General features: G+C 40.1%; 2 protein-coding genes across 2 annotated transcripts; both read left to right on the top strand.

Annotated features, from left to right (window-relative positions):
* Nucleotides 1–1790: 1790 nt before the first annotated feature.
* LOC121750435 (proteasome subunit beta type-6-like) lies at nucleotides 1791–12516 on the top strand. Its single transcript, XM_042144973.1, has 8 exons — nucleotides 1791–2036; nucleotides 2122–2198; nucleotides 2843–2898; nucleotides 3153–3225; nucleotides 10707–10818; nucleotides 11252–11325; nucleotides 11639–11713; nucleotides 12189–12516. The coding sequence occupies exons 1-8, from the start codon at nucleotides 1925–1927 to the stop codon at nucleotides 12318–12320; spliced, it is 711 nt and encodes a 236-aa protein (XP_042000907.1). The 5' UTR covers nucleotides 1791–1924; the 3' UTR covers nucleotides 12321–12516.
* An 11576-nt stretch (nucleotides 12517–24092) lies between these two features.
* LOC121752787 (probable glycerol-3-phosphate acyltransferase 3) lies at nucleotides 24093–25787 on the top strand. Its single transcript, XM_042147880.1, has 3 exons — nucleotides 24093–24166; nucleotides 24248–24278; nucleotides 24912–25787. Exons 1-3 carry the CDS (start codon nucleotides 24093–24095, stop codon nucleotides 25785–25787), a joined length of 981 nt encoding a protein of 326 aa, XP_042003814.1.
* Nucleotides 25788–27909: the final 2122 nt, after the last annotated feature.

Raw genomic sequence — 27909 nt, 5'->3', positions numbered from 1 at the left:
ATCTACTTAAAGTACTAAGAATACCACATTGGTTCCACTATTATTCTCTTACACACAACTTTTGTTAGGACACCTTTCAAATCTAAAGGATTTATTTGCCCTATCAAAGCAAATGATCCATGGTCTTGAAGTTTGCTTAAGTTTATAAATGAATTTTTTAAGCTTTCATACCACATGCTCTTTAATCTTTACCTTTGATTTTATATCGATCAGGTTAGTCTATGTAGATGGTATCATGAAGACTTCTGTTTGGAAATTTTTTTTGGAAGTTCATTCAATGTTGTAGCACACTCCACTATCATAAGTCATTCAAATAGAAAGTGACGTCACATCGACAAAAACAATCGTTAACAATAGTCTATCAACATCTATCTAGGTTGAGAATATTATCTACTTACTTCCACATGATACCGACTAAATGATCTCTGTAACCATGAATCTACTGATCAGTCCATAATGTATAAGAATGGCCGTTCATTCTATTCCATTTTTATGGATATATTATTTATTATTTTGATGGATGATTAAATAATTGGATTAATATTTTTTAAATAATTACTAGTTCATAACATTATAATCATAAACGATATAATAATAAATATAATTATTATAATTATGATTATAGTTATTTACTAATATAATTGAATCTTTTTTATAATTTAAATTTTTTAGAATTTGTTGGTTAATTATTAATTATAAAATAATAGTTACTCTATCCCTCCATAATAATTAGTCTCTCATTTGTGGATTATACGAATTTTAATGAGAAATTACTAAAATAGAGAAAAGGAGAAAAATAGGCAAAATAAGAAAGATTTGGAGAAAAAGTGGATAAAGTAAGAAAGATAAGGAGAAAAAGTGGGTAAATTATGAAAGATAGGAGGAAAACTGAGTAAAGTATGAGAGAAAAACTTTTCAATTTTAGAAATGAGACTATTTTTTGTTTACATCCCAAACAAAATGACATTGTATTTTATGGATGGAGTATTATTTATTATTATGTGATTCATAATGTTAATGATTATATTATAAGTATTTAAGAAATTAATGATAATAATAAAAATAACAATAACAATTATAAATAATATAATCGGTACTATTATAATTGTAATTATAGTTTTTTATTATATTTAAACTAAGTAGTAAGATTTATAATTTTAATTTATTTTTAAAAATTAATAAATTTATAATATAAACAGTACTATAAAGTTATACTACATTGGTTAAATACCTAAATATGTATGAATCCTCCGACTGAGAAAAAGAATACCTAAGAATTTCAGAATAGTGGAAAGTTAAGTGTTGTCCGCATGGGTAGCGCAGTTGGTTCCGGAGGGGCAGCTTTGTATGAATGGCCAAGGATCAAATCCCACTACTGTCGTGTAGTTGCAACACCTTTCAGGCACAAGTGTAAGGCCTTGGGAGGTGGGCTTCTGGCAGACAGTGGGTTAGGCCCTCCCCTTAGCGGGTCACTGCGTGCCCTGATTTAACACCCCTCATAATACTGTCGGATCAGGATGTGAGAGGCCTTGGGGTTGGGGTTTCAACGTTTTTTGTATGAATGGAAAATTAAGTGTTAAGAATTTTGATTACTTTCCTAATTTGATAAAATTCAAAATAAATGCAGGAATTTAAAATTTATCGAATCATATTGCTTTCTCGGACATATTTTTGGCAACCAAACATGGCCCATAATAAATTAAAGTCATATACTATTTGGTTGAATTTAGGGGCCAATCACTAATTCCTACAAATTGAGGGGTAAAAATTGTATACTGTGACACACTGCAAAGCATCTTTACCAGCACGAAACTCCTATCAATGTGTTTTTATATATTTTCCCCAATTCTTCGAGCTCAGAACTATCTGTTGTTAATTCATCCAGTACAAACATATTCCAATCGATCTTCAACAGAGCATTATCATGGATTCAATTCACAACGACCTGAACGCTCCGCACTCGATGGGAACCACCATCATCGGCGTCACATACGACGGCGGTGTTGTTCTGGGAGCCGACTCTCGCACCAGCACCGGTACCTTTTCTTCAAACAATTTTTGCTACTTCATACAATTTTTTTTTATCGTCATTAAGTATTTCATGTATGGATGTATTTGCAGGAATGTATGTGGCGAATAGGGCATCTGATAAGATCACTCAGTTAACCGACAACGTCTACATTTGCCGCTCTGGTTCGGTAAAGACTTCACGCGTTTTTTTGTTTATTCGTGCCATTTTTGGAAATTGGTTTTGCACATTGAGTGTTGCTTTTCTCTAATTTTCTACCAATTTTTTTGTACTCTCTGAATTCGAAAAATTGTACTAGTTTCATCGAGGCTAAGATGACACATTTCTTAGTCGGCATAGAATTTGTTGATTAATGTGTTTAATTAGAGCGAGAAAAGGTGCGAGGAAGTATTAAATGGAGAGGGAAAGAGAGTTGAATATTTTAATTGGAGTGAGAAAAAGCCGTTGTGTGTATTAATTGGAGAGAAAAAGTTGTCAAAAATAGAAATGAGTATCTTTTATGGGATAAACTTAAAAGGAAAATGTGTAAAAGGAAAATGTGTCATCTTAAAATGCGACGGAGGGAGTAGTATTTTATGACTAGCTATTAATGGGGAAAAAGCTGTCTATGCATTTTGGTGCCACTACATTTTCATATCGATTCCTATTGATGATGGTAATGGCCGTTCACAATTTAATCTATTATCATTTTTGGCTTTTAGTACAAAATCGTGGCTTCCATAAGCTCACTCCTTGATAGATAAGCTGCATAATTGGACAGATTTCCCACCCCTTCATCAAAATAACACATTTGGCCTTATTCTTTTTTATCAGGCTGCAGATTCTCAGGTTCTTTCAGATTATGTTCGTTACTACCTCCATCAACACACGTAAGTCCAGACAACAACTATAATGTATTGTCGCTTGATTCATTGTTTATTTTGTTTTTCTACGAACAACCAGTCCTGTACCTAAGAATTTAAGAACAGTGAACTGTTTCCATGGGTTGCATGAATGGATATATGCCAGTTTTAAAGGTTAATAGACACCCTTACTCGGGTTTCACTAAATTGGTTGCGTATGTTATTAAGGACTCCTAAAAGTGTTGATAAGATTATACTCTTCTAATTGCTTACGGATGCAGGATACAGCTCGGGCAACCTGCAACTGTAAAAGTTGCAGCAAACCTTGTCAGAATGGTATCTTACAATAACAAGGTCTGACAATGCTCTCTTGTGTTCAACTGATCTCTGTGTTCATAGCAAGTCAAGTATTATAGTAATCAATGTACAAAACATCATTCTTTAACTAACTACAAGTGCATTTGTTGCTTCTTATTATAAAATATACTGGAATCTTAATTTGTTATCATATTTCTCATTTTTTATTAGCTTGCGTGACTGAATGCCAATTGGATCTCATGTATCAGAATCTTTGACTATTGGCCACAAAACCTCTTATAGTGAAAAATTGTGTACCTAATGAGATAGTTCTCCTTGCATTTTTGTCACATTGGTAAATTCGTATGGAAGTAAGTGTTGAGAAAATGGGAAGTATCAATAAGCATTAAAGAAGAATATAGTTCCAAGAATGGAGTTCCAAGAAGCATTGAAGATGTGCATGCATTGTTCCAATAGTAATGTAGTTCCATGAATATACATTTATTGTAGGATCTCAAAAGTCACCAACATCCCTATAAATATATGGGTGTTGAGTACCATTTGATCATTCAATCAAAATACAATAATCTTCTCCCATTGCTTTCTTCTCTAAATATGTTGTCTATACCATTTAACATGGTATCAGAGCGGGTTTGGACTCAGATAAGGTATCATCATCGTCTTTGATACCTTTCTCGGCCATTTCCCGTTTTTTTGTTTTTCCTTTTTCCGCTGTATCTATAACCATAAGCCAAAATGTCAAATGACAACTATATAGTAACCGAAACCTCAGATTCATCTATGGCAGATGAATTTGCCCGGCAATTTGCCAACTTTATGCGCAATAGTTTTGCGATGAACCAACCAAATCCACCAGAAACAGCTGCCATGCCATTCAGAATTGACACGCAGCCCCTCCACATTGGTGGGAATAAGTTGAATGGAGAAAATTACGCCCTTTGGTCCGTATTGATGAAGACGGCAATAAGCGGTCGGGGAATGGTATCTCACGTCACCGGAGTGCCTCATTCTCCACCGCGAACCGATCCAGCCTTCATACAATGGGAACAAGCCGATCACTGTGTGATCACTTGGTTAATACAAAACATTGAGCCTCGACTGGTCAGTCGAGTTTCACAACATCCGACGGCAAAGCATATATGGGATGCGTTGGCCGTCGCATATGGGAGCGGAAGAGATAAAATCCAGGTGTATGATCTTCAGTTCAAAGCAACCACACTGAGGCAAGGAAACAGTTCATTAGAAGAAATATGGAGCCGGTTGGGAGAGATCTGGATTTCAATCGACCAAAAACAGACGAACCCAATGAAATGTCCAGAGGATATGGAGATTCATAACAAATTCATACAAGATCAGAGAGTATGTCAGTTTCTCTATGCAATTGATAGCAAATATGAAACAACCAAGAGGGAGATACTGAAAATGGACCCACTTCCCTCCGTCGACTATGCGTACAACCTGATTCAGCAGGAGGAGACACGACTCCGAGTGTTACAACAGGCAAACACCGGCGGAGCAGCTGCCATGGATGGAATTGGAACTGGCCTCGCCATCCGAGGGTGGCAGAACCCTACCGGCGGCTCTCGGGGTGGCGGTCGCGGCAGCAACGGTGGTGGTCGCGGCAGCAACAGTGGTGGTCGCGGCAGTGGCAATGATAGAAATCGGCGAAGTGATGAAGAAGACAAGTCAAAATTGGTGTGTTCCTACTGCAAACGGAAAAGACACACAAAAGATTCATGCTTTGAACTAGTTGGATATCCAGATTGGTGGGAAGAGAAGCACGGCAAGCCGCCGCAACCGCAAACACCATGGAACCGTGGCGGGCACGCCGCCGCAGCAGTTGGAGGCGACGGAGGCAACGCCGTGCAGGGGGTCGCGCAAACCGCTGGTGCTGTCCAGCCAGGAGGAAGGACCAGAAATGAAGCTGCTCAGCCGGCGAATACAACCGGGGCAGCAAACTTCGTTGCCAGCGGAAGTGGGAGTGTAATTCACGATTGGAGTGAAGAATTGATGAGAGGAGAGGCGGCGCCCGATTCAGGTAGATTAGGGTTAGGGGGCTCTTTTATTGGAAGCCCCCAAATCTTTGGGAAATTGCAGGTTTTACCCCACCAAAATTCTCAGTCACAATTAGCCCCCAAATCTCCTGAAAATTCCATAATTTCCCAAACCACTTGCCAAAATCGATTTCAGCCTCTCGAGAAGCTTGGAGTTGTGTGTGCAGTATCTAATGGCCATGAGAAAAATGATAAATGGATTTTTGACTGTGGGGCAACCGATACCATAACATATGATGCCTCAGACCTTACCAACCTTCAGAAACCTCTAAAATCTCATATCCAAACTGCCAATGGGGAATTTACGGTGGTTGAGGGGGCTGGAACCGTTAACATTTCCCCAACTTTGCAGTTATCAAATTGTCTATATATTCCTTCGATGTCTCATAAGTTATTATCCATTAGTCATGTCACAAAGGAATTGAATTGTACGTTACTAATGCAGCCACAATTTTGTCTGTTGCAGGATATCCGAACCGGAGAGATAATTGGGCGTGGCACTGAACGTGATGGGCTTTACTATGTGGATGAGATAGCTCAAAAAGGGACTGCCATGTTAACTCACGGATCAGCTGACAGGAAAGCTTGGCTTTGGCATCGGCGCTTGGGTCATCCATCTATCGGTTACTTAAAATTATTATTTCCTAGTATTATTCCTAAGCATGACATGTACTGTGAAACTTGTCTTTTATCCAAAAGTCATCGGAACTCTTACCCATTAAGTAATACTCGTGTTGAAACCCCATTTGCCTTAGTACACTCTGATGTTTGGGGGCCCGCACCAGTTATTGGGGGGCAAGGTTTTCGATATTTCTTAGTTTTTGTGGATGATTGCACTCGCATGACCTGGATATATTTCATGAAACAAAAATCTGAAGTTTTGTCACACTTTACCCATTTCTATAACCTTATCCAAACTCAGTTTCACAAAACCATTCAGGTCCTTCGGTCAGATAATGGGGGGGAGTTCGTTAATTCTACCATGAAACAACTCTTCCAAAACAAAGGCCTTATACACCAAACCACATGTGCTCATACTCCCGAACAAAACGGTGTGGCTGAAAGGAAAAATCGATCTCTCCTCGAAATGACTCGTTCTATGCTTATAGAGTCAAAAGCCCCAAAACACTTCTGGCCAGAAGCCATTGCCACCTCAGCCTATCTCTTAAACCGATTGCCCACAAGTATTCTCAAACATAAAACTCCTCTACAAGTCTTGTCCACCTTCACAAAAATTCCTCCGCCCTTGACTCTTGAACCTCGCGTCTTCGGATGCTCCGTTTTTGTCCACATTCCTAAACATGAAAGAACTAAACTATCCCCTTGCGCTATCAAATGCGTTTTTGTAGGATATGGGGTAAATCAAAAGGGGTATAGGTGTTTCGATCCAAAGTCCAACCGGATGTTTGTTACAATGAACTGCAACTTTCTTGAAACTGAGTACTTCTTTACCCATCTTAGCGGTCAGGGGGAGAGTAATGTTAGGGATAACAATGATACGGACCCGCTAAGTTGGATCTCAATGCCACTGCCAACGCCAAGCAATCCTGATGCGGATCTATCAGAGAAAACAGTAAGCAATTCCGCTGAGCAAGTCTCTGATGTGGTAGAGTCCATCGTAGAAAGTGGCATCGCCTCAAATTTTTCTCCGTTAAGGTTATCCACTGTAAGTAATCCTGTGGATACAGATAATTGTTTGGCTAACACTGTAAGTGCAGAAGAAAATTCAATTGAGGCCGAAGAAAGGGAAATTGAGGAAGTCGAGGTCGAAGGAGTTGACCCTGACACTGGGAGGTACATACTTCCACCAAGGTCAAACAGAGGAGTTCCACCCAAAAGGTATACGCCAGAGAGGATTGACAAGAAAAAGCGGGTACTCTGTTGTGAACCTAGCCAAAGGCCATTTATCAGAGATGGCTCGGGCTTTCGAGAATGCACTATATGAGGAAGAAGAAATACCACAGACATGGGAAGAAGCTATGAAATACAAGCATTGGAGGGAAGCAATGAAGAAAGAGATTGATGCACTGATTCGAAACCACACATGGGAGAAATGTGCTCTACCAGAAGGGAAGCGACCAGTGGGTTGTCGATGGGTCTTCACTATCAAAAGAAGACCTGATGGCTCGATAGAAAGGTACAAGGCACGACTTGTCGCAAAAGGCTATACTCAGACATATGGAGTTGACTATTCTGAGACCTTCTCTCCAGTAGCTAAGATGAACACAATTCGGGTGTTGTTATCCATTGCTGCTAATAGGGACTGGCCATTACACCAGTTTGATGTGACGAATGCCTTCCTACATGGAGAGTTGAAGAAGGAAGAAGAAGTTTACATGGAGGCACCCCCAGGTTTTGCAACAGATTTTAAAGCAGGTGAAGGGTGCCGATTGAGGAAGACCTTGTATGGATTGAAGCAATCTCCAAGAGTATGGTTTGGGAAGTTTGCTAGGGCAATGATTAGCTATGGATATACACAGAGCAATTCAGACCATACGCTATTTTTTAAGAAGCAGGGTGATAAGATCACATGTTTAATCATATATGTTGATGACATGATTATTACAGGTGACGACCTAGAAGAGATTGAGGAATTAAAGAAAAATCTTTTTCAGGAATTTGAGATGAAGGACTTGGGGAATCTCAAGTACTTTCTTGGGATTGAAGTGCTAAGGTCAATCAAAGGAATTTTTCTGCGACAAAGGAAGTATATCTTGGACATCCTAGCAGAGACCGGCCTACTGGAATGTAAACCAGCAGACACTCCTCTGGCAGTTAATCACGGATTACAAATCAGAGAAGGAGCCAAGTTGGCTGACCGTAGTCGATATCAGCGACTAGTCGGAAAACTCATATATCTCTCGCACACTAGGCCAGATATTGCCTATGCAGTTGGGGTCGTAAGTCAGTTCATGCATAAGCCGCAGACAGATCACATGGAGGCAGCACTTAGGATTTGTCGGTATTTGAAGGGAACTCCAGGGCATGGAGTGTTGTTCGCTAAAAATGGGCATCTTGAGATTCATGGTTATACAGATGCTGACTGGGCAGGGAACCCAAATGATAGGAAGTCTACAGCAGGCTACTTTACCTTTGTTGGAGGTAATTTGGTAACATGGAGAAGTAAGAAGCAGAAGGTGGTGGCTCTTTCGAGTGCCGAAGCAGAATTTCGTGGGATTAAAAGTGGGTTGACCGAGATTTTATGGTTAAGGAGATTGATGAAAGAGATTAATCTCCCTCCAAGCAAGTGTCAGTTGTATTGTGATAACAAAGCCGCTATAAGCATCTCACAAAATCCAGTACAACATGATCGAACGAAGCATGTGGAGGTTGACAGACACTTTATCAAAGAAAACATTGAGAATGGGATTGTCGAACTCCCTTTTGTTCGCTCTGAGGATCAACTTGCCGACATCCTAACTAAAGCAGTCAACTCAAGGAGCTTTGAAGATGTGCTTTCCAAATTGAGTTTTGGAGATCCCACCACTCAATTTGAGGGGGAGTGTTGAGAAAATGGGAAGTATCAATAAGCATTAAAGAAGAATATAGTTCCAAGAATGGAGTTCCAAGAAGCATTGAAGATGTGCATGCATTGTTCCAATAGTAATGTAGTTCCATGAATATACATTTATTGTAGGATCTCAAAAGTCACCAACATCCCTATAAATATATGGGTGTTGAGTACCATTTGATCATTCAATCAAAATACAATAATCTTCTCCCATTGCTTTCTTCTCTAAATATGTTGTCTATACCATTTAACAGTAAGATGATGGAGATTGTTCTATATATTTGTCACACATTCTTCCAATATATATGCAATGCTGAAATTGTTAATTAAATATTTTGGAGTAGGCACACGAGAAAAGTAACAATGAAGTTATTCAGTATTTTGGAGTAGGCTCTTCACGATTGCTGCAAAATGGTGTTTTTAAACAAAATATAACTGAGTCTTAAAAATCAATGTTTCATGAGAGAATGAGTGAGTGCTCCTGATAAGCTTACCTAGTAAAGTCCTAATTTCTGCAAAGGTTATCAACTTTTTATAGTTCATATTATTCATTAAGTGCTTGTGATACCAAAGTTATGGTTTCAGTTAGACTAGTCAGAACTGTGTAACCAATGTTGGGATTCATTGCAAGTAGATTTGCCTTACGTTTATTAGTAAAACAGTTCATTCTGCTCCACTGATTTTTTTTATAGAGATTCAAATCTTTCTTAGACCAAAAGAAGTGTATAATTTCTCGATGCAGAAATAAATACGTCCAGTATGTCTTTTAGTCAGTGTTGTCAAAAACGCGCCCGGGGCGCGCTCGGGGCGGGGGTCGCCATGATCGAGCCCGGCTTCGCCCCAACATGGGTGAGCCGAGCGAGATACGTGGGGCGCCGTCGGGGCGCGCTCTGGGCGGTCGGGGCGACTGGAGCGAGAGACGGATCGGGGGCTTACCTGTTGCCGTCCGCCCTGGTTCGCCGGTTGGCTGCAATTTTTTTGCTTTTACAGAGAAAAAAGAAGAGGGATGGGATGGGATGGGATGGGAGGGGAGGGGAGGGGAGAGAGAGAGAGATAGATAGTGACTACATTGGGAAATGAAATTACTTTGTACTCCATCAATTATTGTTTATTTCTATTGTTACCCCATCAATTATTGTTTATTTCTATTGTTATTATTTGTATAAGTAACATATTTTTATTAATTCCTTATATTTATAATTTAATTTTAGGTTTATATAAAGCTAATTTAGTAATCTTTAGAACATTACAATCTCTATTTATGGAGCTTTTCATTTTACCTAATTTTATTTTATGAATTAAATGAAGAAAAATAAAATAATAATTATATGTTTATTTGATAATTTGTTTTATGAATTAAATGAAGAGATTTAAAATAACAATTATGTTTATTTAAATGAAGAGAAATAAAATAATAATTTATTATTTTTTCCAATCTTTCATCTTTTTCCAAAATGACTCTATTATAAAATCCATTAATTAAATATTATAATAAGTAAATTGATTATAATTCCTCCAATAATTCTTTTCTACCCAATGTCAAAATTGAACTTTAAAAATATTTTTTACCTGTTATGTAAATATACTATTTATATTATAGTGAATTATCTTTAATCATTATTATTACTAATATATAAATAATAAATAATTTTGCGCCCCGATTCGTGGGTCCCTCACCCCGGCGCCCCATCGCCCCGCGACCCGGGGTCCAGCCTCATCGCCCCGGACCGACCCGCGACCCTAACAACACTGCTTTTAGTAATAGAGAAATGTTTCAACTCAAGCTGGTGATCCTATGTGCATTATCCAAGAGTCACAGCAATATGACAATAATTTTTTTAACACTCCCATAGCTGTTTTGCTTTGTACTTATATTCTTAGCTGGGTTTCATTGTTTTAGAAGATATTTTTATATCTAATGTTGAGTTTACTCTAACCTATTTATTTTGCAGAACATGTTGCAAACTGGATTGATAGTTGGTGGGTGGGACAAGTATGAAGGTGGTAAAATTTATGGAATACCTCTCGGAGGAACTTTGTTGGAGCAGCCTTTCACTATTGGAGGTGTCCCTTCCCATCTTTTGATCTATATCTGCTCTGTCCGGTTTTAATCTATTTCAGAATTGCCCAGATGTTCAATATAGCCATACCTCCTTATTTAATAGCCTTCATGCTACTAAATAAGCATGATTTTGATATTGTTAACCATAATAGCAGTTGCTGAAACTTGAAGGCAGAAATATGTTTTATTCCCCGTAATCCTTATTCTGTTCTTATTATTAAGTTTCTTGAGATCCTTTAGTCCGTACTCCGTATATTTTTTTGCTGTTGGTTTCACAATTAGTAGGACTAAAAATTTTAGTTTTCACTAGCAGATTTTCTCACTGTAAAGCCTCTGCTTCCTGGTTTCAACTTGCATAGTTGCATGTCAGATTTAATATTTCCCCCTTACTCATGGATTCAGATTTTATATAGCAATTCTATCTTTTAATCTCAGGATCTGGCTCATCGTATCTGTATGGTTTCTTTGACCAAGTATGGAAGGAAGGGATGACACAGGATGAAGCTGAGGTGTGTGTTTTGTCCCAATTCTTATGAACTTGCAATAGTTTAGAGAATCTGTTCTGAGAAATAGGTGTTGGAACTTGGAACTCTCCTTCGCTCTCTTGCTTCTTATCTGTGACTCTTTTAGATCGGTGTGATTAAGATCTCAGTATTCGCACTTTCCTTATATAACTAATCCTGTGCGCATTTCTCCTTGATCAACTATAAATTTCTTAAATGATGTTCATATATTCTATTAATCTCATAATTTTGCTCCCTTCTGCAATAACTTCTTTTTTTTATTATGTAACTGATTTTGGATTTTTTGACATATTCACAGAAACTAGTCGTGAAAGCAGTCTCTCTTGCAATAGCTCGTGATGGTGCCAGTGGTGGTGTTGTTCGAACAGTGACTGTGAGTACCTTTTTGATAATGAAGTATGCTTCCTGGTTACATTGTGACCCACCCCCCTTTTAAGTTGGAAACGTTAAATCTCAGATGTGCTGTGTTGTCTGCTCCACCTATATTCTGCTTAGTTTGAATTAAGTGCATGTAGTTATTGCCCAACTCTGCAAATGAAAAGGTCTAGAAACATAATTATGAGTGTTTTTGAAACTAGCACAACTCAGTTTGTAAGATGGCTTTCCCCCGATACCAACCAGTATTATTAGGTCGGAGGTTGAGTCAGTTAGAAGAGTTGGTGTGAGAGTGTGTAGCCCCATGAAAAGGGTGTTTTTTAGTTAAAGTCTTAAAAGTTAAAACCAACATCTATCTTCTCTACAAATGATACCCCATTCTTCCATCAGAAAAGCTAATATATAGTTGCATTGTTGTGACACAAGATATAGAGGGCTGTAGAAATCTGATAGTTTGGGGGTTGTTATTGCAGATTAACAAAGATGGGGTTTTGCGGAAGTTCTACCCAGGCAACACTCTTCCCTTGTGGCATGAAGAGCTGGAAGCAAAGGATTCCCTGTTGGATAGTTTGTCTGCCGCCAGTCCTGAACCAATGGTCAGCTAAATCGTGGGTCGTCTCAACCACAGTATCTACTACTAAGCCAACCATTACTCATGCACTTAAGTTCCTCAAACTAATGTCTATCTATGTACTCATCCTAGAATTTTATAAAAAAATTCTGGTTTTTTCTAATACCCCGTAAAACTAAAGACTTCAAACTCTCATATATTCTTTGCATTGCATCTTTTCTTGATGTCAATTCTCTGGTTCTTATTTGGTTATAGTGAGTAAAACTGAATAAAACAAGGATTTGATAAATTACTTCATTTACATATAAAAGCTGCTAACCGTGAATAAAACATGGTACATGTGACAATTTGTTACTTGCTGTCATATGGAATATCTAACCTTTTATTACCACACAAGACAACTCCTCGACTAGATAAACTATATTTAGCAATTTGGTCTTTCTGAAGAAGTGAGGGAGTGTACTTGCCGGTGCCAATCAGGTCGATGCTGTGGTCGGATCACTCCTTGGCAGCCACCACGGAGATGGTGCGAGCCCTCCGCCTTCTTGTCCAGCAGGTATCTGCAGGTATAGAGACATAACATGCCTTCTGTTTCCAGCCAAATCCTCAGCAATTGTCCATGACAAAACTCTCGCCATTTTTTCTGTAGACTCAAATATAGGAATTTAGATTTACTCCTCCCTAATATTGTCTACAAATATTGTGCACATTTACTTTTTTTCCATTCTAGGTAGGTGGCCCCACCACTCAACTATATCAGTATACTTATATTCCACTACAAAACTAATATTCCATTCATACCATAAAAATAGATAGACATTTGAGACTATATATGGTTTAATATACAATTTGTAAAGTGGGAGAGAGAGAAAGAAAACGTTACTACTATTAGAATATGTTAGTAGAGAATGAGGTTCACCTCATTAGAGAGAGAAGTTAGCATAAATAAAAGTTGACTATTTTTATGGGACAAATGGAGTATATAAAGGTATGACTCACACTATACTAACTTTTTTTCTCCATTTTCCTTTAAATTTTTTAAATTTTGTGTCGATAAAATGTGGACAACATTTTGTAAATGGAGGAAGTATTTTAAAGAAAAAATCACCTCGCCCACTGCAATGATTAGATTGGATTGGACAGCTGAACATGTAATCGCGAAGCCTTAATCTTGGAAAGGAGCATTGGATTGAAAAGCCTAGACTTGTATTTGTGTGTGGAGTTTTAATTTTCAAAAGAAAATAAATATGGAGGCCAATACTGATATTTGCCATCAGAGTAAGTAACTATGCGTATAAAATATTTCACCAAATATTTTAAATTAGTAAAAAAGTTTCTAAGTTTGGATAAATTATACTCTCTATCCTAAGTCACATGTCACACTTTCCTTATTAGTTTGTCCTACAAAAAATGTCACATTATCTTTTTAAAATTTTTTTTTTCTCCCACATTAATTTATAGTGCTATTATATTTACTCCCTCAACTTAACATACTACTCCTTCCGTCCCATAAGAATATGCACTCTTTCATTTTTAGTCTGTTCCATAAGAATATGCACTCTTTTATTTTTAGTCCGTCCCACAAGAATATGCACTTTCTAATTTTAGAACTATTACTAAAGAAGATACTTGTAATCTCACTCTGGTCTACAAAGCTAATCTAAGTGAAAGTAAAGATGCTCCTTGAATTTGGGGTGCTGTGTAACAATCATCAGAATAGGCTCCTTTATGATATGATCCGCTCTCAGTCCTAGCTCGAGTGTCCAGAATCATCAAAAAAGCGGTTGATTGCTCACACCAAGTCTTCCAACGACTTAACCAATTCTCTCCCTTTCTTATGTATTCATCTTTCTTCATAAACATCCAACGCCTCTTCAAAGAGTGATACAAATGTACTAATATAATGTACCGCATGACTGACTTTTAATTTCAGATAAATAGATCCGAAGAATTAAATTACTAGAAATTAGAGTGATTAATCATGGTTAATTATTCAGAGTGTGAACCAAAAAGTGACGATACTATGGAATAAATGAGAGGCAAGGGATTGAGTAGTATCACTGATAGTTATGTGTAACAATTCATTGGACATAACACCTTTCATTGTTTCTCGTAGATGTACCTTCATGTTCATTTACTAGTGAACGGTGCACTGCACTCTTATCTACGGTGTTATTGGAAGGATATGCTGTCTCCTTTCTTATCCGTAAACTCTTCAGTTATTCACGCCAGCTGAAGACGTACCTTAAACTTTTCTTATTGTCACCTATTTGCCTTTGCTTTTGTTGTGCTAGGAGTCTCATAATGATTAGAATTAGAGCCCGTGGCCGGCCTAAGAATAATTATTATATTCAGATTAAGATTCTTTCTGAATATTAATAGCCTCCGATTGTAAATGTAGTAGGCATCTGACAATGCCCCTAGATGTAGTCTCTTAGAGTTGGAGTTGTGATCATTCTTCTGGTTGTTAATGTTGTTTACTTGTTTTATAGGTTGGAGTTGGGTACCTAGTAGGTTAAATATTGACTGTGATAGCATAGACCATTTTTCATTAGGATTCTGCAGAATCGATACACCATTGAACATAAGAACCAATTTTGCTTTCAAAATCAAAAGTGACTTGGCCAATGTGATTCCACAGTTTCTAAACTTTACTGGTGTACATTGTGTACAAAGATGTCTCTTGTTCTCCTTTTTGTAGATTATTATGAAACATAAGACTTCTCTAATAACTAGACTCTCTTTATGATTATATTATGTGTTGTCTTGGCCAGGGGTCATCCTTTGGAAATAATGCTAGTGTATACTAGTTGATTTTGTTTTCTTGTTTATTAATAATTGGATTTTCTTCCAAACAATTCTTGTTTTCAGATTACTCCTTTTGGAAATCAGATTAAATTTAAACATGAATAAATTTGACTGGTGTTGTATCTATTTATTCGATGTAATATTATGCAGTCGTATTACCAACATCTTTATTTACACGACAGCAGGAACACTGTCTGCTACTGCTGTATTAATACACACTGGTAGACTATCCATGCTACAGCTAGTTAGGATAATGACCATGATATATATATCATGGTTTGTCTAGTTATATTTCTAAAAGTTGTTTTTTGGCAGTAATGGTAAAAAATTTAAGCTGTCTTTCATATACGTTTGATGCAAAAGATAGAATATCATGCTAAATTATGTGTAGACTAAGATAACCTCAATAATATGTATGCACAAATCGAGAGAGGGAAAGATGGAGGATACCTGAGTAATTTTATTCTATTACCTTATTCAATTCCCAAAAATGTTAGTGTAACCCATCAAAATTGTTGGTTAATTTTCTATGTTGAAACATGGGCTTGTGTTAAGGAAGAAGTTCCTCAACTTCACGATTTCGCAAGAACTAGAGTTTGGGGGAAGGTGCGGACGAGAGAGAGAGAGAAGAATAGAGAGATTGAGAGGAAGTAGTTTATTTCTTGATGAATAAAGTGAATAACAAATCCCCTATTTATAACCCTTCTAAACGTCCTCTACTAATTAGGATGGAAATCCTATTACTACTAGGAATTGGATTACTAACTAATTAACATAAATAAAAGACTCTACTAAATAAGGAATAAAAGACTCTACTAAATAAGGAATAAAAGACTCTAATAAGGAACGTCCCTTAACGAGAGACAAAGTCTAGCCTTCGTATCGGGCCGGCCTTCGTGCCACACGTCGCGAGGACCTAGCTCGTTGGACCGGTTCAGCGTGCTGCCTTGTCGCCGGCAACCTAGTGTCGGCGTTGAGCTCATCTTCTTGAGGCAATTGTCGTTCCTTAAGCCGTGCCGACGGAGGTCCCGTATCAACTCCCCCCTCCTTAGAATGCTCCTTGTCCCCAAGGAGAGCGGGAAATTTTCGCTGCACCACAACTAATGGTTCCCACGTCGGATTCTCACCCGAATCATCGGCCCAAGCTAGCTGTACTTCCTCCACTGCTGCCCCATTTCGCAAAACCGTACGTCGACCAAGGACGCCGGTTGGGCGAGCCACCGGTTTCCCCCGTGCAAACAATGCCGGAAGCTCCCTGTGCGCCCACGCAATGTCTTCCACAAATGGTTTCAAAAGACTCACATGGAACACATTATGGACACGACTCCCCTCGGGCAGCTGCAAACGATACGCCACTTGACCAATTCTTTCCAACACCTCGAAAGGGCCATAGAAGCGGCTTGATAACTTTGAGGACAAAGGTCTTGCTACGGAATATTGCCTATACTGCTGGAGTTTAAGTAACACCTTGTCACCTACATTGAATTCCACGTCCCGGCGATGCTTATTTGCTGCTTTCCGCATTCGTTGTTGCGCTCGCTCCAAGTTTTGGCGGAGCCACATAATCGTTTCTCCACGTTGATGAATCAAAGAAGCCACATCTGGTGGCGTTGTTGTCGAAGGTGGCGACGCGATCAAGGGGGGCGGTTCCCTGCCGTAAAGGGCCTCGAATGGCGAAATCCCTAACCCCTCATGGTGAAAACAGTTCAAAGCTAACTCTGCCCAAGGCAAAAAATTTGACCATTTAGCAGGTCTATCCGCGGTAAAGGCGCGCAGGTACTGCTCCAGGCCGCGATTCCTGACCTCCGTCTGTCCGTCTGTTTGGGGGTGATAGGCCGTCGAGAAATGAAGTGTCGTCCCGCTAAGCCGGAGCATATCCTCCCACACCTCGTTTAAGAACACTGGATCACGATCCGACACCAAAGTCTTGGGGAATCCATGGTGTTTGACTACCGTCTCGATAAACAAGTTTGCAATCTTCAAGGCGTTGTAACGGACTGGTAACAACGCAAAATGGGCATATTTTGATAAGCGATCTACGACCACCATGACACCCGTGTAACCTCGCGACGGCGGCAGGCAAGTGATAAAGTCCATCGAAACATCTTCCCACACCTGTGAAGGAATAGGTAGAGGTTGTAACAGGCCCGCCGGCTTTTGAGTAGAGTATTTGGTCGTTTGGCACTCAAAACAGGAATCAACGAAGTTTTTGACATCCTTCCGCATCCCTTTCCAATAGAACGAGGCCGCCAACCTCTTAAACGTTCTATCTACTCCTGGGTGGCCTGCTGCAGGCGACGAATGATGTTCATGTAGGAGTACCGCTTTAGCCATGGAATCTTTGCTCACATAAACACGACGGTTAAAGTACAATAAACCGTCAACTAGGGACACCGCCGGATCTGCCTTTCCGTGTTGTAAGGATGACTGTAACTCAATCAAATCGGGGGTGGACATCACCTCATTCCGCAGAACCTCCCAAACATCAGGAATCGGGTGTGCGGCAGCCATCAGTGCCCGCCCAATCTCCACTTCCGAGATCGAGGACTCGTCTGGTACCAGCACCGCCGACTTTGGGTCCCCATCTGCCGCGCTCGCGGACTCTCTGTCTGGACCCTCCACATCTCGCCTGGATAAGGCGTCTGCCACTTTGTTTGAAGCCCCGGTCTTGTACTCAATGCGGAATTTGTAGCCCATCAGTTTCCGGGCATAAAATTGCTGGTCAGGAGTTTGAATTATCTGTTGCAACAACTCCTTAAGACTCTTCTGGTCGCTGCGAATGACAAACTCCCGTCCCAGCAAGTACTGACGCCACTTCTGCACTGCTTCGACAATGGCATACAGCTCCTTGTGGTAAGTCGACGAGACCCGGCGCTTCGGCCCTAACTTTTTACTAAAGAACGCCAGCGGATGCCCGTCCTGGAGTAAAACAGCCCCGATTCCGAAATCCGACGCGTCCGTTTCTAGGTAAAAGGTGCGGTCAAAATTCGGAAGGCGAAGGACCGGGGCGGATGACATCGCCTGTTTTAATGCTTGGAAACTGTCCGTCGCTGCTGCAGTCCATACAAAACTGTCCTTTTTCAGTAACTCCGTGAGCGGGCTAGCGATGGAGGCATAATGTTCTATAAACCGTCGGTAGTACCCCGTGAGCCCCAGAAAGCCTCGTAGCTGCTTCACCGTTTTTGGAACCGGCCATACCGTCATTGCCTCAATTTTAGCCGGGTCAGCTTTCAGGTTCCCGTCCGCGATTAGGTGACCCAAGTACTCCACTGTAGAGCACGCAAATGTGCATTTAGATAACTTAACAAAGAAGTGATGAGCCTTGAGGATAGACAATACTTCATGGATATGGCGTGCATGCGCTGGCATGGATGGGCTGTAGATAAGGATATCATCGAAAAATACTATCACCGACTGACGCAAAAGGGGTCTGAAAATTGCATTCATCGCCGCCTGAAACGTTGAGGGAGCATTTGTCAATCCAAACGGCATCACTAGGAACTCAAAGTGGCCGTCATGTGTGCGAAATGCCGTTTTAAAAATATCTTCATCGCTCATGCGGATTTGATGATAGCCCGATCGTAAATCCAATTTTGTAAAGAATCTGGCCGCACCCAGCTCATCGAACAACTCATCCGTCGTCGGTATCGGAAAATGATCAGGAATGGTTGCTGCGTTTAATGCCCGGTAATCGATGCAAAAACGGAAGGACCCGTCCTTTTTTCTGATCAGTAGAACCGGCGAGGAGAAGGGGCTCTGACTTGGGCGAATCAACCCTGATTCTAACATCTCTTTCACCTGCTTCTCTATCTCATTCTTCTGAAAGTATGGATAACGGTAAGGTTTCACATTTATTGGTTTGGCGTCGGGCAAGAGGTGAATCTTGTGGTCAAACTGCCGTCTAGGGGGCATTCCCGAAGGCAAGCCGAAGACGTCTCCGTGTGAAACCAAGACGCTCCGAATTTCTTCCGGTAGTTCCCGTGGCAATGCCAGCGTCCCATCCTCCGTCGCTGGGTTACTCTCTGTTGGCGGGAGTTGAATTAACTCGAACAACTCCTCCCCGCCCTGTAGTTGTAACAAGGACGAGAACGTCTTCAAGGATACCTCCCTCGCTGATGGGGGCACGAGTTTAAGACACACACGTTTCCCATTCCGAGAAAACTCCAACGTTCCGTCGACATAATCGCTTGTGACCCTGCGCATCTGTTTGAGCCAGATCCTCCCCAGAATCACATCAGGACCATGTACTGGTAAAATGTGTAAATCGACCAAAAACACATGCTTCTGAATGACCAATCTGGTCTGGATGCTCGCAAAGGAACATAACAATGACTCCCCATTGCCGACATACACTCGGAAAGGACGAATCTGCTGCAGTGGGAGAGCTAACTTTTCCGCCACGTCGGGGTGTAGGAAGTTATGTGAGCTTCCCGTGTCTACCAAGACCCTGACAGGTATGTCCCTGATTACCCCCCTCAATTCAATGTCATCCTCTCGTTGCCGTCCGTCCAGCGCGTAAATATGGGACAAGTCCGCCGATATTACTGGCGGATCCCTATTTTCCTCCTGGCCGTGCTCCGAGTCCTCATCTGACTCCAGATCCTCTCCCATGTAAACCAAAAATCTGCCCCTACAGGAATGCCCTGCAACCCACTTCTCTGGGCAATACCAGCATAGGCCGAGCTTAGAACGCTCCGCCCTCTCCGCAGCTGTTAACCGTACAACTGGCAACCTAGGATACTCCGAGCCTTTCACCTGATTGGAACGATTCGGCTGATTGGTTGATGGGGGCAACGTCGATTGTTGCAGCGGGTGTGTCATAACACGCTGATCACGGTTTTGCCACGGCCGACGGGGCGCCCCTGACGTCGCTGGAGGACGTTCAATGCAACTGTCATACTCTATAGCCAGTGCCATAGCTGCTGCCACTGACGACGGGTTCTGATGCTTAACCTAGTTCTTAACTGGTTGCTGAAGACCTTCCACATAAATTGGGAGCAAAATGTACTCCGGGACCCCGCGCACACGATTAAGCATTGTTTCGAACGTCGTGTGGTACTCTGCCAAGGACCCGGACTGACTCAATTTGGCGATCAATCCAATAAAATTCTGAAAGTATTGGGGGTCGAAACGTCGCCTCACATCCTCTAAGAAATCCGTCCATCTTGCCTGCGGATTGTTCTCACGATAGTTGAACACCCATTCCGAGGCCGGCGGATCAAACAACATAATCACATAATGCAATCTGTGCTCCTCCGGCATTAGCAAGTGCTCGAAATAATATTGCACCCTCGAGATCCAAGTCGCCGCCTCCGAACCGTCAAATCGCGGCTGATGCATCTTGAATTGTCTTGGCTGATCGAACTGCCCCCCGGGCTGCCTAGCCGCTGGATTATCCCAGGCCGTTGGCTGCCTGGCACTCGCGGATTCTGCTCTAGACCCCGGTGGATCCCATGCGGTAGATCGTGGTGCGTTGGGGTTCACCCAAGAATTCAAACCCATACTAGGGTTAGGGTTCGGCAAGATCCCAGCGTAGCTGCTCCCCGACGGATCGCCTATTCCCAGTCGTGGCGTTCCAGCTTGCGCCCCTCTGGATGCCTGTGCATACACCGGATATTGGCCGCACTGGGGCAGCCCTCCCGACGGTGGCTCCGGATCCGGTCTTGGCAGCTGAAGCGCTTTCGATGCGCCGCGGTCCTGTGCTTCCAGCCGCGCGTCTATGCGCGCCTCCAGCCGTGACTCCATGCGAGTCATGGCTGCCAGCACCTGCTCCAGCATGGTCGAACTGGAATCCGTGGATTTGGAAGTCGAAGACAGCGGTTCAAGGCCGCGGATCGTCATAGGTTCCGTATGGTCGTTCTGTGACATGATTCAGTGAGTTCGGGATGAAAGCACCACTTGTTAAGGAAGAAGTTCCTCAACTTCACGATTTCGCAAGAACTAGAGTTTGGGGGAAGGTGCGGACGAGAGAGAGAGAGAAGAATAGAGAGATTGAGAGGAAGTAGTTTATTTCTTGATGAATAAAGTGAATAACAAATCCCCTATTTATAACCCTTCTAAACGTCCTCTACTAATTAGGATGGAAATCCTATTACTACTAGGAATTGGATTACTAACTAATTAACATAAATAAAAGACTCTACTAAATAAGGAATAAAAGACTCTACTAAATAAGGAATAAAAGACTCTAATAAGGAACGTCCCTTAACGAGAGACAAAGTCTAGCCTTCGTATCGGGCCGGCCTTCGTGCCACACGTCGCGAGGACCTAGCTCGTTGGACCGGTTCAGCGTGCTGCCTTGTCGCCGGCAACCTAGTGTCGGCGTTGAGCTCATCTTCTTGAGGCAATTGTCGTTCCTTAAGCCGTGCCGACGGAGGTCCCGTATCAAAGGCAAGCTTCCCATGGGCCATAAAAATAACATGTGCTATCTAGTAAGGCTTATATGATTACCAAGAACATGATTAAAGCTAGATAAGAGCTTGCATTGCAAACATAGCTACCAAATGTCTGTCTTGAGTAGCAGTGGTTTGGGTTCATAATTGATTACTCCACTTTCAAATGGGTATCTAGGAAGTATAGTGCTTTACATTTATTTTAATTTAATTCCATAGTGATTCTCCTTTACCATGGCTGTGACCTGGGACCATCTTCCAATACTAACCTCCATATTTTTGTTCTGAATTTTCTGGTTCACATAATGCAGTGATCTTGTTCGTTTTTTTACTTTGCTGAAAATCATCTTCAGTCGTCATTGGAGGTTAAACTCCCAACTTTTTTACCCGAATTATGTTTTAACAAATAAAACGGCAAACTTTACTTTGTACCATAATATTTTATGTGTTTTGGTGTTTTTCTGTTTGCAAGAAATTATTCTCCAAAATGAGTTTCCCATCCATTTCAATAATATATTAGTGAGCTGCAGTTATGGGTAATCTTTACATTTTTTTGCTCTTTATTACTCTATGATAGTATGATACTTCCTCCACCCCACTCTAAATGATACTCCATATCATAGAAACATAATTAAAATCCTAAACAATAAAAATTTCATGCGGCCATATTAATTTCCGATTTGGAAAAGTAGGATAAGTTTTATATTTTACTATATAATTTCTGATTAATATATTTTCCAACGGACATATGGGCTTAACACAACAAGTTAGGAGCCGGCTTGTAGGGGATAACCCGCTCTCAATTCCCCCCTTCGGGAAGGGATCCTAGTTTTGCTTTGCGGATGCTCTCATACCCCATCTCATCAATTACAAAATATATCTGACAAAATAATTGTAACTAGGAGTAGTATTTGAATACGTATTCCCTTCGTTCCACTTAAGATCCGCTTAAGATATCCACCTTCTATATTTGAAAATAAATCTCTAATGCTTCTCTCCTCATTAAAATATTCAATCACATTTTCCACTTTACTTTATCACGTACAATTACTCCAACTAAAATATCGTGTCATTCAAGAAGGTGGACATCTTAAATGAGACGGAAAAAGTACAATCTATTCAACACCAAACACTTGTTCACTCATAAGCAACTAACAAACTTCCATAGTTTCTCATTAAAATATGAATTTTTAATCGGGCCTAATTTGCTCACGTATATCAAAACTCATTTACAACCCAACAAAGGTGAAAGCTAATTTGATCCATATGCCAAGTGATCAAGCAAGCAAGGAGAATCCCATTTCATTTTATCATTAAACAAGACCACACAAAGAAGTGCCAATCAAAAGGTGCCTCTCTCCAAGCAGAGAAAATCCCACATCTCACTCCAAGTACTTCAATACCTAGAGCAAGAGCTGTGATGAAGACTGAGTGTCGCGTCGCGTCGCGTCGCGTCGCCTAACCTAATCACCGGTACCATACAATCGGAGGTTGCAAGATCGTGCTGTTGGGCAATTTTGATACCGCTGCAGCTCTGTTGCGGCGATTGATCAGGCTCCTCCTCCTCCTCTACGAATTCAGCATCCTACACTTGTATCTAAACTAGTTATTAGGAATGATGAATTGAGGAGAGACAGTGTTGTTTACCATACCAGCCTACGGATTTTAGTTGCGGGAGAAGAGAAGATAAAATCTGAGACATCATCATCAACGTCTTCAAAGTCTTTCCTTTTCATCCTCGAAAATCAATCGATTGAAATTTGGAGATTTTCTACATTAAGCTACTTGGAGTATATTTATACGCCTGATTTCTCCAGAAACTACGACACCTCTCTCTAATTTCATCTACTGTCCACGTTTTTGTTTCTACATACTTCATTAGTGCTTCGCTTGGTAAAATCCCAATACAAAAAAGATGATTAATTTGCATACACTTAATCTTTCTTTCAAATTTTATCCTTATATTTGAATAAAATATTCCCCCTTCCATTTCAAAGAACATGAGTAATGATCTAGGTGACAAGAGACTTTATATACTGTTATTTTGTGTAAATAAATAAAATAAAATAAAATAAAATAAAAATAAATATATACTTCTTCCGTCCCAGCTCAAGTGATTAATTTCTTTTTGGTTGTTGTTCTATGAAGATGATAATACATAGTTAAAGTGAAAAGAATGTGAAGTAAGAGAGATAATGATATAGAAAATAGTCGTATCTACATTATTATCTTACTTGCTTTACTTTCTCTCCACTTTAACTATTTATTACTATTTTCCTCACACGTATCGTAAAGCAGTCAGTCACTTGAAATGAGATGGAGGGAGTATTATTTTTAATCTTACACCATTTTTGTTGGGACAAAATAAAATGACAGAACACTAAGTATTACATATTCAATAGAACGGAGGGAGTATTCAATAAAAAATTACACTTCCCGTAAAATATTCTAGTACTATATACTTTCCTATTTGGAGCACCTTAGTGACCATTGATTTATTTTCGGAATCAAATATCCTGTAAAAATTACTCATCAATCACCCAAATTACACGTCGATTTCCCAAATTATACTTCAATTACTCAATCAACGTGTAATTCCGGTTGACATGTCGCTTTCCGATATCCAAATTTTGTTTGCAGACGAATCTATTTCAAAAATTGATGTGATGGGTATTAAATGGTAATTATCTAAACGGTGGGACATTCTCGAAAAATGCCTCAAACAATGACACAAAATTGACTACTTACATGTATTTGTTAGTGTTTTGTATAATGCAAAGCATTTTTCGAGTGTTAGTATATTGTAAAAGCTCCACGTTTATTTTTCAATCAATAAAACATACTTCATCCGTCCACGAAAAATAGGATACATTGTGAATGCCACGAATTTTAATGTAGAATTGGTAAAGTAATATAGAAGTGTTAGTGGAATGTGAGGTCCGTATTATTAGTAAGAAAGAAGGGAAAAAGTAAGAGAGAAGTCGATGAAAACTTTCATTTTTAAATGTGCTCTATTTTTTGTGGACAACTAAAAATGACAAATGTGTTCTATTTTTTGTGGACGGAGGGAGTATTATTTTTGTCACATTTAATGATTGTTTTACATACAAATGGATAAGAAACAAAACAAATCTAAGTCTTTTGTTTAAGTAAACTGGTTGACATTGTTCACTTTAAGTAACACAGTTAGCTCTTAATATTAGTAGTATTTACCTAATTTAAATATTCTATATTTAGAAATTGGTCTAATTATTTTGGACGGCAGTAATTCTTTCTTTCATGTTACTCAAATATTACGGATGCTTTTCTTGTAGTAGTGATTTAATTTGAAGTTGGGACAGAATTAGTAATTCTTTCACTCATGTTACTCAAACATTTTGGATGTTTATTTTTTGTAATTTATTTTGAAGTTGGAATAATTGTAGGAGATTTACTTAGTGAGCGATGAAGAGAGGAGAAATTGGCACCAACTTACAAGACATTCATACCCTAAACCACTCATCCTTCACGACGGAAGGCTAGCTTTCCGGCCGACGTTTGTGGTCGCACTTCTCATGTTCGTGTGGCTCCCGTTCGGTCTCGCCCTCGCCCTTGTTAGAGCAATCGTCTTCTTTACAGCGCCGCCCCAAATCGCGCTAACGATATTGTGCTTCTTCGGGATGCACCTTAGGGTTTGTAAGTCGAAGGCGTTCTCCAAATTGGCTGCCAAAAAAAAGCCCCTTGATAAGGGCATATTATATGCTTGCAATCACAAGACCTTGTTTGACCCGGTCTTCATTTACTACGGCCTCGGGACCCCATTGACCGCGGTCACCTACGGCCTCAGTAGGGTCTCAGAGGCCGTGTCGGTCATTGAGACGGTCCGGTTAACGAGAAACCGGGTCTGTGATTCTGAATTGATGTGTAGGGTGCTAGGCCAGGGTGGGGACCTAGTGGTGTGCCCTGAGGGGACCACGTGCAGGGAGCCGTATCTGCTGAGATTTAGCCCTTTATTCGCTGAGGTAAGCGAGGAGATATTCCCGGTCGCAGTGGAGTGCTGCGTCAGCATGTTCTACGGGACGACAGCCGGCGGGTCGAAGTGGATGGACCCGGTGTTCTTCCTCATGAACCCGCGGGTAGCGTACGGGGTCCGGTTTCTAGATGCGGTGCGTGGGGGCGTTGGCGGTGACGGAGATTCGAGATTTGTGGTGGCAAATTTGGTGCAATATGAGATTGCTAAGGCGTTAGGATTTACTTGCACTAAGCTCACAAGGAAAGATAAGTACTTTATGCTGGCAGGAAATGATGGAAACTATTTGTAACTTTATGAATTGAATTTATTAGTACTACTTTGGAATATTATTGCACGTTGTTTTTTTTTTAATTTATTGTTGTGGATTGTTTATATTAATTTAGAGTTGAGTGACGAATTCTTCCAATTCAATGAATCTTGACGATGTAAGTTGGTTCCAAATACTCCTTATGTTTCAAAAAAGTTAATTCACTTCTTTTTTACATTTATTTTAAAAAAATTATAATAAATAATTAAAGCAGAAGCGAGAACAATGTAGAGAAAATTTTCTTTTACTTTACTATTTATCCATTTTAACTATTTATGACAATATTTTAAAAGAGTACAAAAAAAATAACTAACTTTATTGGGACATAGAGGTATTTATTTTAGAATGAGCTATCTTTTTTTGAACAGTTATAAATTGTGAAAAGTGATAATCAATCGAAATATAGATACTATGGGGATGAAAATAATGAGTTTTGTAACTTATAATTTCAACAATATTTGAGGATTTTTTTAAAACCTTGTTTATTCTTACTGATCCTAGTTTGAAGTGCTTTTTAGTTGGTAGATTTTAAAGAAAATGGGAATTGTAAATATATGGGAGTTTTTGTATTATCATTAAATTGTTTATTTGACTTAATTGAAAGTGGCAGCAGTACTTAGGAAAGGGGTATGTGAACGTGTGTTTAGAAAAAATGGTGTATGTTAATTTTTATTTGCTTTGTTATTATTTGAGTTTGGATTAATTGGCACTGGAGGAGATACATGTATTATTTTGCGAATAGGAGTATACTATTTCCTTCCTTGGGCTCCTTAATTTATTTGGTTGGGCTTGTTTCTAATATGAATGGTTAGGGCGTGAGGGGCCATAATTAATCAAAAATACCCAAGCCCCTAATCGTGAGAAATTGGTAGTCTTGAACGAGGGAAATAATTGGAGACATAGGATGCATGCATCTTATTTATTTATTTGGAAAGTGTGTTGATTTATATGTTATGTAAATTCTAAAGGTGATATCTCGCAAGTGAATCGTGATCGCAAGAGAAAGAAAATAATTTCGGATTAAGCACTCGAGGTGGGCTTTCGAACTAAAGTTTTACTGTGAGCTTTTCGAACTGTACTTTTACTGTGGGCTTTCTTTTTGTTGGAAAAAGGAATCATAAATGGCCGCCCTCATTCATTACAGTGGAGTTCCTAGATGGTCGCCCATATTCATTAGAGTGTAGAGTTCCTAGTGTGGTGTAGTTCCAATACGTATTTATTGTTGTACTCAAAGGGAATCAAATCTCCCTATAAATACTAGGAGATGAACATTTCATATCAATAAGAAAATACAAACTTTTTCTCTCTACTCTCTACATAAACTATGTCTTACCAATCCCACTATACCTCTCTCGATTACCATCTTTAAGATGGTATCAGAGCAGGAAACCAACAAAAAACCTCCAATGGAGGTCAGCCAAATACACACTCTCGAACTATTGGTCGAGACAATCTCAAATCTAATTGATTTGTACAAAGCAAACACAAACTCCCAATCTATCACTAGAGATTTCATTTCTCTCAATCCTCAAAACCAACAAGAAGAATCACGTATTCCAACTACAGTTTTATTTGCTCAAAACTCTCAATCTCTAAAACTCTCTCAATCATGCACCGCTGCAACATGATATTGGTCAAAGAATAGCAACGCAACGCTGCCAGAGAACAAGGAGTGACATCCCGTCACAGAAAACAGCGGTAGCAGCAGCGTCGGCAGCAGCACCCGCCGCAGGCTCAAGCAGCATCGGCAGCGAAGGTGGTGCGGCGAGGAAGAAGGATAAAGTGGAGGAGGCGCGAGATTTGGGCAGGCAGCAAGAACCAAAGAACCACCGCTGGCACCAGTACCAGCGCGCCGACGGACAACGTAGATCTACCGCCGCCTTCCGGCAGTATGAATTTGAAGAGACGGCAAGAAAAACGGCTTAAATTGCAAAGGGGGAGACTACTGAGGAGGAGTGGCCGAAAATGGGGTTTTCTAAAAACTCCATGTCCATTTTGCAAATCAGCCCACAAAGTTTGGATAAATCCCAAAATAAATCCCACCACAAAAATTCCTCCCAAATTTTCCCCCAGTCAATTCTGATATTACCAAACCCACCTCTGT

This window comes from Salvia splendens, chromosome 10 (genome assembly GCF_004379255.2).
Source record: "Salvia splendens isolate huo1 chromosome 10, SspV2, whole genome shotgun sequence".
Lineage (NCBI taxonomy): Eukaryota > Viridiplantae > Streptophyta > Magnoliopsida > Lamiales > Lamiaceae > Salvia > Salvia splendens.
The sequence above is the reverse complement of the archived record's forward strand: the minus strand, read 5'-3'. Positions and strand labels throughout refer to the sequence as shown.

Bases quoted from the DNA above. Each gene is read 5' to 3' on its own strand.
- LOC121750435 (XM_042144973.1), top strand. From the start codon at position 1,925: ATGGATTCAATTCACAACGACCTGAACGCTCCGCACTCGATGGGAACC. The intron at 2,037-2,121 runs GTACCTTTTCTT...ATGTATTTGCAG, and splicing joins CGACTCTCGCACCAGCACCG to GAATGTATGTGGCGAATAGG. The intron at 3,226-10,706 runs GTCTGACAATGC...TTTATTTTGCAG, and splicing joins TGGTATCTTACAATAACAAG to AACATGTTGCAAACTGGATT.
- LOC121752787 (XM_042147880.1), top strand. From the start codon at position 24,093: ATGTCGCTTTCCGATATCCAAATTTTGTTTGCAGACGAATCTATTTCA. The intron at 24,167-24,247 runs GTAATTATCTAA...TGTATTTGTTAG, and splicing joins GATGTGATGGGTATTAAATG to TGTTTTGTATAATGCAAAGC. The intron at 24,279-24,911 runs GTTAGTATATTG...GAATAATTGTAG, and splicing joins ATGCAAAGCATTTTTCGAGT to GAGATTTACTTAGTGAGCGA.